This window comes from Accipiter gentilis, chromosome 7 (assembly GCF_929443795.1).
Source record: "Accipiter gentilis chromosome 7, bAccGen1.1, whole genome shotgun sequence".
NCBI classification, from domain to species: domain Eukaryota; kingdom Metazoa; phylum Chordata; class Aves; order Accipitriformes; family Accipitridae; genus Astur; species Astur gentilis.
Window position 1 is genome coordinate 17907751 of NC_064886.1, and position 12890 is coordinate 17920640.

Below are 12890 nucleotides of genomic sequence, written 5' to 3' on the forward strand. Positions count from 1 at the left end.
TGCAATACCGCTGCATCTGACAGTTGTGTATTAGTTTCAATATTTTAAAAAAATTATTTTGGACCTTCACCAAATCTACACATTGTATTTAGATATACTCCATCCTGTGAGCCTTTGAAGTTTAAGAACAAACCAGAAAGCCCAGTGTTTCAACAGAAATGAACTTACCTGGTCTGGTGGCATTTACCACCTTAGGAGAAACTACAATTATTTCTGTAAAACAAAAAGTCAACACTTTGGACTCAATTGTTTGAAGTTTACAACACGATCCTTCAGGAGGACGATTTATTAACTTTCCTGCGCTCAGCCACATTTGGAAGCAACTGGCAATAGGGCTCAGTACAAAACTAAAAAAATTTACACAAGGATAGGTGTAAAACATTGAAAGCAGCTCTCAAGGTTCCATGTTGATAGTCAATGCATGTAATAAATTTAGCATAATTGCCCCTAAAAAACAATTAATTGCACAAAGTTTTCCTCAAAGAGGTTGCATAATTTCACTTTTCAGTATTTTCCAATCTAGAACTCTTGCTGCCCGAATTATATGAAAAGACCGTGTTTCCTTCCAAGAGCTTCTCTGCCCTTGAATCTTCTACAGTATTTGTCAATTTTTTTCAAAAGCACAAAGAAAGATCCAGAAACACAAGCACACAAATAGGATTAGAAATGCAGTTCTAGAAGTTGCATGTCTCCTTGTCACTTAATACAGAAGCTACAGATTCAATTATTTTCTGCAGCTGAGCTACTACAACAGCTATTGTGTATCAATGTTACCTATTACTTACATGCTTCTATGTGTTTTCATTTAGCAAAGGGGATAAGTTAGTCATATAAAACCTTCTCACCCTCCTCTTCCTCACTCCTTTACCCCCCACCCCAGCTTCAGTTGGTGTCTCAACTTCAATTTTTGTCAACTACTCCCTGACAGAAAGGCATGAAACAAGGAGGCACATTCTTCTTTTTGTTTCAGTCCTAAGACAGCTTCATTTATTGCACACTCTATCTGCATATGAAAAAATAGGTTACTTCCAACCCCGCCTTTAAAAAAATCAGTCAGTATTATTTCAGAGACAATGAAAATACAGCAATCCAGAAAAACCCTGCAACCTTTCAGATAAAGCAGCAATAGAGGTATTTTCAAACTCAACTAGTCTGATCTTAACCTCATGCTAAAACCAGAATAACTTGAAAGAATCAAATAAAACACATACACATGCTGCTTTTCCCTTATATTAAGATGACCATGTAAGCTGTCCACATATTAGAAATAACATACAAGGAAAGATTATGAAAGGAATCACAAAATGAAGATTTGGAGTGTGGTAACAAAATACTTATGGCATTTAAGTTAACACCACATTTAAGAAGAAACAAACAGCAAGTTTTTAGGACTTAAGTTTTTAAACAGTATATCTGATGCTTCGCACGAAACATATAGGGACAGAGATTTTCTTTCTCAGGAGATGCTTTTCAGAAACACCCTACCATAGCAGTACTAGCATTTACTACAAATCTAGTTTGGAAGATGCCAAAAAAATAAAAAGTACTAATTTGTCATATTTCCACAGCAAGCATACAGTAGAACAGAAACTGATGTGGACTTAAGCTAGCTAAATCAGCTTCAGTAATGTTCATGAATTAATTCTCCCAATTTGCCAACTGCAATCTAAAATGTCATTTTCCTTATTCCTTGCAGTAAATCAAGAGCTTAAACTTTTTTTAAAGCCTGCTATTTTGTATTACTTCACCCTGAATTCTAACACTACTAAAGTTAGAATAGAATTTATGAGGTTTTCTGGACCATTTCATTTTACTGTGATATTCTACTAATCAATGAAAATACAAGATGTGCAAAGATCTTCACATTATATTATTTCGCTATTTGTCTAAAATACTGTAATTATGAAAAAAGAAAACTCACTTGCTGCAGTTGCTACTGGTTGGGCAATATTAGGAGGTGGCTTCAATTTCATGAGTTCATTAAGACTATTATTCTTTAGCAGATCTTTCAGCTGAATCTGGTCCTTCGAAGGTGTAGTGGTCAAGGCATTGCGTACTGCTGGTGCTGCAACCGAGGGTCGAGTAGTTGTGCTGGTCTGAATGATTTTTGCTACAGTGATAGTCTGCCTCGTCGTTGTAACAGGTGTTGTTTTTGTCATCACTATTGTAGTCCCCAAAGTTGGAAGCTGATTTATTTGATTCAGCACAAAGGTTGTGGTGGATGGTGGTTGCTAACAACAAAGAAACAGGGAAATTTTCAGAGGACAGTGGAAAAAAAGCACTTTTATTAACCTTCATTGAGCACAGAATTCACCAGTTTTTAAAAGACTTGCAATACGAAATGTCTTCCCATAATACGCTGAAGATGCTAGAGTAATTATGTTGTGGTACAACACCCTGAGCAAGAAGTGCCTATCACTATATTGCCATATGTACTACTACAAGTACAGGAACCCTGAGCTGAAGAGAATTTCCAATATATAAACTAGCTGCACCATTGCCAGAGTAAAGAGGTTGAATTACTTAAAGTATACATGCAGCCTTTCAGACATGCTGCACTACATTGACCTTCCTGCAGGTCTGCTTTTTATATTCTCATTTCAGGTGCAACCACCAGACTATGGTGCTGATAATTATCTGCAGCTAGAAAAGGTGGTACACAGTTCAGATATAGGAGACAAGTTTACAGAACCTCCCTATCCCCAGTATTTGCATGCAGGGGAAGTAAAAGGCACATGGGACACCTTAAAACGTTTTTCTGCATACTGCTTTGTCCTCTTTTGTGCTCCTTGTCATAGAAATTGTTATCAACCCACAGGTACACTAAGCTTTCAGTCTCAGTACATGTAGAACCGAGACAATGGCCAACTGGCATTTTACAGTCCCACCTCTTTTGTTACATTTTACTAATAAACTGTATTGGGTTTATGTGGCAAGGTTTTGGTAGCAGGGAAGCTACAGGGGTGGCTTCTGCGAGAAGACGACAGAAACCTTCCCCACATCCAATACAGCCAGTTCCACCAAGCTACAATATGGGCCCACCACTGTCCAAAGCTGAGCCAATCAGCAATGTTGGTACTGCCTCTGTAATAACCTATTTAAGAAGGGGTAAAAACTGCTGCACAATCAGCAACTGGCAAAGACAAGTGAGAATGTGTGAGAAAAACAACTATTCGAACACCAAGGTCAATGAAGGATGGGAAGGAGGTGCTCCAGGCACCAGAGTAAAGACTCCTCTGCAGCCTGTGGCGAAGCAGGCTGTCCCCCTGCAGTCCATGGAGGTCCATGGTGGAGCAGTTATCCACCTGCAGCCCGTGGAGGACCCCACATCAGAGCAGGTGGATGCCCAAAGGAGGCTGTGACCATGCTGGAGTAGGCTCCTGGCAGGACCTGTGGCCCCGTGGAGAGAGGAGCCCACGCTGGACCAGTCTGTTCCTGAAGGACTGCACCCTGTGGAAAAGACCCATGCTGGAGCAGTTCGTGAAGAACTGCAGCCCGTGGGAAGGACCCAGGTTGGAAAAGTTTGTGAAGGAGCTGCTGGAGCAGGGGAAGAACATGAGGATGATGCTTGGAGTGAAGTTGAGCCCAGGAAGCAGGGAGGGGTGGAGGGGGTGGGTTTAGATTTGTTCTTATTTCTCATTATCCTACTCCATTGTTAACAGGCAATAAATTAAACTAATTTTCCCAAGTTAAGTCTGTTTTGCCCATGACAGTAATTGCTGATCTCCCTGGCCTTATCTCAACCCACAAACCTTTCGTCCTTTTTTTTGTTCTCCCCATATTCAGTTGAGGAGGGGAAGTGACAGAGTGGCTTAGTGGGCACCTGGTGTCCAGCCAGGATTAACCCACCACACATACACATTCAAAATCCTGAAGTACCAGTTCTTACCCGAACATTTAATAAGGCTGGAGTTGATACAGTCTCTGGTTCTTGTTTCACAGCAGCTGTGGCCTCTGTCTCCAAGCCTAGTTCTAATGCACTAAGTGGCACTGACTGCAGAGGAAAGAAAGCAAGCATCAGGAAACACTCCGGAAAAACCTTAAGACTAAATATCCGCCCATAAAATGGAAGTTAATGGGGAAGTCCTTAACTGTGCTCATTAACAAAGGTTTCACTGAAAATAAAGATCAAATGGTTGATTTCACATTGAAAGACGTTAACTAACAAGGTATTGTATGTTTAACTGTGGTGAAAACGTAATTAGTTTCATGATGTCACTGTTCAACATACTACTGTTCCCAGTCTATGTCTGACATTATGTTCTTGCAGATTGAATGCCGTCATGGAGTTTAAACACCAATTATATTACACTTTTTGCACATTTTATAGGAGAATAGCTAGACTCCAGTGAGAGAGTTCTCCATGCATATATGAGAGCACACCCCCATTTAATGTCCAGAAGTTAAGTATATTTATGTTTATACTGACCTCAATGGTGTATTTTAAATTGCTTTTTTGTATAAAAGTTAAAAATTAATTAGCAAGTTGTTTTCTAATCTCAGTACCACAAAGCAAGAAATTTATGAAAACTCCACATTCTTTAACCATTTGCTATGGACGCCACACCTCCCTCCACAATACATCAAGTACAAGCTCTTATGTCCTCTAGCAAACAACTAAGTTCTTGTTTTAACCTGCTGAACAGCTGGAGTTGGTGCTGGATTTGCAAGAACCACATCCGGAGAGTCAATATCAAATAGATCATTTGGACTGATGCCACTCTCACTCAAAGCAGCAAGCAACAGATCTTGTCCTGGCTCCACCATCTCTAAAAAAGTTAAAACCATAAATACAAGTTACTTTTAGTTTTATTTTGTGCACGCACGGACACACACACACTTAAAGTTCTCTTTCCTAGATTTAAGGGCATATGTGATGCAGTCTCTTGTATACAGAGTTTCACTTTCTAGATTTGGTCTGGCTCTTTTGTTCATTTGGAGATTTCTCCTCTATTTTGTTTTTTTAAAATCTTTTCAAAATACTCACCACACGTAGAAGCAGGAAGAATGAAATAGTTTACTACATGAAAGAAAAAAAAAAGATGCCTTTTCTAGTCTTCATCGCACTACATTTTTAAGCATTACAAGAAATACCAAGAGGTAGAAATGGTGAGACGGTATTATGCTAATGATAAGTCTTTGTCAGTGAAGCACACTGCATGAGGGAAGCACAATTAAAACTCATTTAATTTATCTTGTAACAACAAGTTAGGGATAAAAAGCTTATAAGGAAAGCTTTTATTTCTTGCTTGCCATTACATAAGGTAGCAATTCATTCACTGGAGAAATTCTGTTTTGCATAGTGGAAAGAACAAATGTTCCACTATTACAGTATGTTAACTACATATTAAATAGGACACTAACATCAGGTCACAGACTCCTTTATGTGTAGGACAAGCAAAATTAATTTCAATAAGCTATTCTAGACAGTGTAAAAACTTACTAAAAAGCCAAATACTTTATGTTTTAAGAAAAAGAGTGAAGATAGTGTGTTTTGCTTCCTTAAGAAGGAAGCCCATTTACCCTATTACTAAGACAAAAATTAAACAAGTCCATATAACTTGAGCTGTTCCTTATATATTCTAAGATACACCTCAAGCAGAGATTCATTTCACTTCTCCACACCCCCTGCAATACCCACTGGTAACAAAACATCAAAAACTAACAAAGCTGAACACCTACTCTAAAGTAGACAAGAAAACAAAAATATTTATTGGCTTTTTAGATATGTTCATTCACAGACTCCGAAACAGCATTCACTTGCTTATCCTTCTCTACATGCGCAGCTAAGCCACATCCAGCTGGTTGGTCACATACATTACTTAGCACATTTGGCAGAACAGGTAATTCTTGTAATAAGTTAAGCCTCAGGCACTTAATTCTTATTCTTTCTAGTTTTAGTCTGTCCAATAGTAGGGAGAAACCTTCTTTTAGTGGACTAATACTGTGATGGTGGCACCACAATTAAGTAGTGGAGGTAAGTAAGGTACTGGGACAAGAGGAAGATATACTTTGAAGCATCAAAGACTGTACTACCTAAAAGAATACCAAAGCAACAAACAGTAACTGGTGGGACTGCTACTGACCACACACAATCCCATTAAACACCACTTGCTGTGTCAGAACTTAATTTTTTTTTTAAAGGCATTTGAGGTGATCAGATAGATTGGCAAAATGGCCTGGTTTGTAGTTATCAGGTACAGAAGATAAAGAAATATTAAGACATCTAACAGATTTAATTAATATGGCAGCTCCTTCAAAGGGCATCACCTCCCACTAGTCTCTCCCCTAGAACCTTGAATGGGTCAAGAAAAATGAGTAAGAACAGACTGTTAACTTTACCTTTCAGAAGGACTAAGCCTCCTGTCTCAAAGAAGGGGACTACACATATATATTAATTGGGTAGGACAAAATTTTCAGACTAAAATACTAACAGGAATCACAATATCTAAGTTTACAAGCTTACCACATTGTTTAGTAATTGGAAACAGGTGAGAGGAGAAAGATTAAGTCTTACATGAAGTCTTAGCTTATCAGTACTTTTGGTGTTAGGAACTTCAGAGCAGCCACTGAAGGTGAATTTCTCTACAGAAGGGGAACTAACACTGGTTACCCCATCAAACTAGGAGCTCTGAAACATTTTACAATCATAACTTCACAGAATCAATTTGGGAAAGAGGCAGGAGGACTCTTCCACATAGTGCAACGCCTTTGCTCAACATGGTCAAATAAACAAAAATGTCTAAATGTACAAGGAAAAAACATCAGTTATGTCATTATTTAGTCTGCATCTAGTTTTGATCACGCCATCTCTAAAAGAAGGTATGACTAAAACTTGGTTGAGATAAGTGGCTATACTGAACAGAGGCATGGGAAGTCAGATGCTTGGGGCTGTTTACTTAAAAGAGAACTAGGACAAAAAAATTACTCAAGATAACTTCTAGTCTACTCTCGCAATATACAAAGGAAAGGCCTTTCTATGAAGTTGAGACTCAAAGCAAAACCGAGGCTAGAAAAAAACATGCCACCAGCACCACACAAAAACACATCTTCCCCAACCATCCTAAAATGGTGCCACAACCTATCAAGACTGTTTCAAGTCAAGTTTAACATATTCACAATGACACTGAACTCTACGTTTTTAACTTTTAAAAACATAATGGCCCCGATTCTTAAGACAGTTTCACCAACTTCAGAAATACCATTCATAGCAGTAATACTTTAACGGCTTACTTCAAAGTTTTCAGTAGATGACTAGTGATATAAACTAGTATAGCAATTCCTACAATTCCAGAATAAGTATCTTCAGTTTAGAAGCATCCCTTTCTTAGCAGGGCTGTTTTCACATAAGAAATCCCCCCAGCTGCATCTCTCTCATGCTAACCCCAATTTTAAGAGTCTTAAAAATTAGCAGTTGCTAACAATCCAGCAAAAAGCTAAGTAAAACAGCAATTGTTTATTTGTCTGTCAGTTTGGACAATGAAAGTTTGACTAGTTTCACTTATTTTGTTTCTGCACACTAGGAACAAAGCTGCATTGTTTGAAACTGGAACAAAAGGAATCCTGAACTTCTAGAATTTTTACATTAAAAGTCACTGAACACTTAGCACCAATTTTAGGCTTTGTGAAACTTCCAAGTACCACTGCTGCCTGCCCCCCCTCCCCCTTTAATTCAGTAAGGAAATTAAGCAAGGAAAAAAACCCCAAAAATACAGAAGAAGCTGCACTGTGATAGTTCAGTTTATTTTTGTGACATATGCTAGCCAAGCCTAAAACATTATCAAGCTGAAACAGCTCCATAATCTTACAAGGTAGGAGGGTCCTTAGTTAACATAAGCAAAAGCAACTTTATCAAGCTCTGCAGCTCGGCTTTGGCAATACTATATAAGGACCCGTTTGCCACATCTTAAAAATCTCCAAAAGAAAATACTTATTAAAAAAATGTTAATATTACAAGCTGTTCCCTGAGCATTTCACCAGCTGAAGAACTGTTCTGAGCATGCAGAATCTTGCAGATAAGGTTGTCTATGTTTAGTCAGGCTGTCCAATGTCACTAAGCAAGAATGAACCTGTTAGATAAGACTAAGTAAATTTATTTATAAAATTTCAACAGTTGTACCATCTCAATTATTTTTCTTGCATTAAGAAAAAAATATAAACTGCTGCCATCTCAAAAAGGGCTATGAAAACACACCAAACATTTTTTTGTAAGGTGCTCTTCTGCTGAAGAATATAGCTTAAAACTTTGATTAAAAGACAGTTTTGCTACCACTGCACATTATGTAAATAATTTCCAACTTAAAGATACAAAACCAGAATGCCATGTTTAATATTATATTATGTATCCATGCCAACCTGGTTCTCTCCCTCCCTCCATTTTAGCTTTGGTAAAAAGCTAAACAAAACAAAAAAAGAGCGCGATTCTAAACACATGTCAAGCAACCTGCTCTCCATTTCCCCTAAGAAAAATAACGGTAGAGTCCTAAGCAATGAAAGGGCTTTTGATTTTTAGGTCCGAGAGTTACATTTTGTAACACTGTATACCCAAAGTACTTATTTAAAAATCATAGTGAACTACAGTATCTCAACTTAGTCCATCACAATCAACTAGGCACAGCGATTTCCAAACCCTTCAGACAACTGGCCTCTGTGACATACCCTACCTGCAAACTTCAGTTTTAATGCTTGGCCTGGAACACTAACTTACTTAAGCAACTCTTGTTCTTCTTTTATTGGAAGGGTTTTTCCCATTGGCTTTCCAAGGTATACACGTCACTTGAACTATACTGGAAGCCATTCAAAATATCACACAAATTCTGAAGTTGTAAAGACAGATACAATCGCCAAATTCTGTGTAAACTGCAACTATTATCAACCTAAAAATTTCACATCTCCATTTGCAGCCTCTCACAACAGAGGTGTAAGGGCTACTAACCCCCAATCCCACACAAGAGGATTCTCCAGATTTCCAGATGGGTTCTGCTCATCTCACAGCCTTTGGCTCCAGAAGGCAATCTGGTAACAACAAAAAAGAAAAAAACCAACCAACCCAATCCCTTCTGGTCCTTTCCAAATCACCATCCAATTGAAGAGTAAAATGCAAATTACTGAACTCACCTATCCTTACATGCTTTAACCTCTAGACTAGTAGTTAACATTGCATTTAAATGTACAAAGTAAATCTTTGACTTTTGTGAACACTATTCCAATCCTCTAAAAAACATAGAAGCTTTTCAGATGCTGGTTACCTCTAAAGTCAAAGCTTCTACGGACACGAGGTATAGTTCAGCTCTCTTGTGACTGTTTTATGAAATTTACAGTAGGCACAATACACTGTTTGAAAACATGAAATTCAGAAGTTTTTAAAGTGTTAGGAGACTAAACAATGCAATGATTTGGCATGAAGTCAGCTTTCAGACTAAAGGGTTGGAAATAACTTAGCCAGTAATGGAAGTTTTTAAGTAGTAAAAACCCAGAAGAGATAAAAAGCAATATCTGCGCACTAGAACCCTTCCTCAGTTTTGGCATGGGAGTCAGTTCTAGGAGCATCTCAAGGCACAAGAAATGCATTAACCGTATCTGCTACCTATTTCAATAGCTTTTAGAGTACCTATCAGCCAGTTTTAACACCAAAGAACTTGTCTAGACAAGACAACAAACTGCCCACATTTTATTTTTAAAGACTAAGACAACATATCATGCTGGTACAGAAGATATAGAAAAAAAATCCAAGTGTTGTGCTGTTACACAACTTCTGCCATAGTAAATTATTTGGTTTACATCATCAGCTATAGTTTTTTTTCAATTTGAGGGGAGAAGGGGAAGCTTGCAAAACATTCATGTATATATTTAAATCATTTTAATCTAGACACAACCTATATACTCTAAAGCTAAACAGTATGTCACTGAGTTAATTCTTAACTCCAGAGCAAGTAAAAAAAGAGAAATTACTAGCATGAACAAACGACACAATCTAAAGTTATCTAATACATCAATTCAACCTTTTTTTTTTTTTAAGCATTTAAACAATTCGCCTCACATTTAACAGGTATCAAACATCTAAAACCAGCCTATGAGTACCTGGAAGAAAGTACAAGAGTTCTAATTTATACCCTCAACCACAGTGTGAAACCTGGTCAGCTAAAAATAACAATTAAACAACTGAAAAAAAAGAAAACCCCACAAGGCCTCTTCCCCTTCAGACCATAAGGGCATTTTTATGTTAAACAATTACTCACCCTAGCAACCTCTGTTTGAGGTGCGCTCGTTAAGAGTCCCTGGACTTTGAGGCCGGGTCTGTCGCTGCGGCGTTCAGCCCCACCGCTCGCTCCCCGGCAGAGCTGCGGGGCCCCCGGAGGGCTCGGCCGGGCGGGCCGGCCCCGCGGGAGGAGGCGGCGGCAGCGGCGGGAGGGTCCCCGGCTCCCAGCCTCGCCACCTTCCCTACCGACACGTGTTCCCGACATAAACTTCCGGGTTGGGCTAGAATTGGCTGCGTAATTGTGTCCCGTGCACGACTTTTTGTTTTCAGACCTTCATCTCTTTAAAGATCCCTTTTATAGCATTAGGATCCCGGAGAAGGGCGAAGGGCCGCGTCTCACGGCAGCCTTTAGAGCCACTCAAGCACCATAAATCACCCCCCACCCTCCCCCCCCGCCTCGTTTCACCGGAGCGGCTCCATTTCAAACCTTAACAATTAACCCAGCCGCGGAAGGACCGCACAAAGGCGGGCGGCGCGGAGCCGGCTGGCAGACGCCGCGGTCCCGATGCCATTTTACCCGAGCAGAGCGGATGGCGGGAGGGGGGACGGAAGGGAGGCCAGCCCCGCCGCCGCCACCCCCCACCCGCTGCCGAAACAGCCCCGCCGGGCGATCCCCCGGAGAGCCAGGGGGCTTCGCCGCCCGCCCAGGCGGTCCCTCCACCCCCCACACGCCCTCCGGTACAAAGTTTGCCCGACTCCCGAGGAAGCGGCGGCTCCGCCGAGGCAGCGGCGCCCTCCCCCGCACGCCGCTCCGGCCCTGGCCCGCCGGGGACCCCCGGCGGGGGCGGCCGCGGGGCCCGCCCCAGGCTGAGGAACCGAGCGAGACGCGGAGCTTGCTGCCGGCACGGCGGCCTCCCTCCCGGACAAATCCTCCTCCCCCCTCCCCCGCCGCCGCGGCGGGCCCCACCGCACAGTGCGCGGCGGTGGGGGACCGAGGGGAGGGGACCCCCCGGGGGCGCCGCGGCGGCCCCAACGCGCAGGGAGCGCCCCGAGGCGGCCGAGCAGGCCCACCGCCAGGCGGAAGGACAGAGCGGGACTCACTCTCTCTCGCTCTCGGTCCTCCCGCGGCCGGTCCTGGAAGTCTCCGCCGCTGGCCCCGCCGCCCGCCGCTTTCTAACTCACCGCCGCCATCTTTGCCCTCCCTCCCCTCTCACAGGGGAGGGGGAGGGGAGGGGGGCTGGGGCCGCCCGCCGCGCCGCACCACGTGACCGCCGCCGCACCTCCCCCCCCGCCCGACGCGGCGCACCCTCCCCACGTGACACCAGCCACCGCCCGCCGCTGGAGCGCGCTTCGCGCCACGTGACCCATCCCCCCCTCCACCCTAACCTCCCTCATCACGTGGCCGGCTGCCGCCGCGGCGGTCTCGCGCCCATCCCCCACCCCCCCGCCCCCCGCCGCCGCTGCTGCCGCCGCCGGGCTTTGGCGCGCGCTCCCCTCGCTCCCCCGTCACGTGACATGCCGCGCCTTCGTTTCTCCCTGCCCCAGCAACGGAGAAGGCAGGAAGCTCCCCCACCCCCCGCAAACAAAACGAAACAAAACAAAACCCAAAAACCCGGCGTATCCACCGTCCTCAAAGAGCGACGTCCGCGCGGGCGGACCTAGCCCTAGGGCGGCGGCCAGAGTCGAGACTGACGATCTGGGCCCGGTTCCCGGTGGGTGGGGGAGGGGAAGGCGGAGGCGAACGGCTGCAAGCGGTCACGTGATCCCGGCTCCTCCAAGATGGCGGCTGCCGCGAGGACTCGATAGGCAGGCGCTCTCGCGAGACCCGGCTCTTCTCGAGGCATGATGGGGGGGAGGGGCTGAGGCGGGGACGCCGCGGCGATGACGTCGCGGCGCGGGCAGTGCGCAGGCGCATCTCGTGTCCGCGCGGAGGAGGCCGCGGTCGCGCGCATGCGCGTCGAGTATCCGCTTGAGGCGGCGCGCGCGGCGTTGGCTGCGGTCGGGAGCTGAGCTGAGCTGAGCGGGCTGGGCGCGGTGTTTGGCCTCCTGGGGCTGCCGGCCTGAGGAGAAGTGAGGCTGTCTCGGTCTCTCCCCGCCCCTGCTGCCGCTGGTGAACGCGTCTCCCTTCAGGCGGCCCTTCGGTTCCATCCTGCTGCGGTTGGCACTGGTGTTCCTGTGGAGCCGGGCCTGGGCGCCTCCGAGTCAGGGCACGCTCAGGCAGCTTTGTAGGGCTCTGAGTACTCTGGCGGGGTCGGTGCCGCCCCGTCTTGGGGATATATACAGTCCCCCCCCTTCCCTGTGCTCTCCCTGTCGCACGCCTCCGGTGTTTCCGTCCCTCACAGGAGCTTCCCGGACTGCCCTAGGAGAATGAGGGGTGACAGCGGTGCTATGCGGAGGGCCTTCCCTGCTGACCAGCCTAGAAAGGGCCCACCCGCGGGGATGTGCTGGCACATGAGTTTTCCCTTGCAAGTATTTTACAAGCTGCTAATGCGAATTTTTTTTGCTGCAAAGAGCCAACTATGCTTGAAAACCTGATGACTACTTAAGCTGGTTTTACATTTGGAGAGATCTTTTTAGCACTTGAGGCTCTCAGACTGACAGATGCTGGCTAAAAGAGACAGTCTTCCATTACAACGTTTTCCCAGTTGTGCAAGAATACAAAAAATTTTAAGAGCTTTAACATAAAATTGAA

The 12890-nt window shown here is 44.1% G+C and overlaps 1 protein-coding gene across 4 annotated transcripts in view; it reads right to left on the minus strand.

The window, feature by feature from the left end:
* Window positions 1-11464, minus strand: part of SBNO1 (strawberry notch homolog 1) — a 34580-nt gene extending 23116 nt beyond the window's left edge. The window contains exons 1-5 of one of the 4 annotated variants that reach the window (XM_049805854.1): window positions 11300-11464; window positions 8936-9015; window positions 4636-4769; window positions 3890-3994; window positions 1922-2231 (exon numbers count right to left, since the gene is read on the minus strand). In XM_049805854.1, the coding sequence (XP_049661811.1) occupies window positions 1922-2231; window positions 3890-3994; window positions 4636-4769; window positions 8936-8987 (601 nt within the window). In that variant the 5' untranslated portion in view covers window positions 8988-9015; window positions 11300-11464. Of the gene's footprint in view, window positions 1-1921; window positions 2232-3889; window positions 3995-4635; window positions 4770-8935; window positions 9016-10238; window positions 10349-11299 lie in introns of those variants that run through there. The other 3 variants (XM_049805853.1, XM_049805856.1, XM_049805857.1) reach the window with 3 other exon arrangements.
* Between the last annotated feature and the right edge of the window lie 1426 nt (window positions 11465-12890).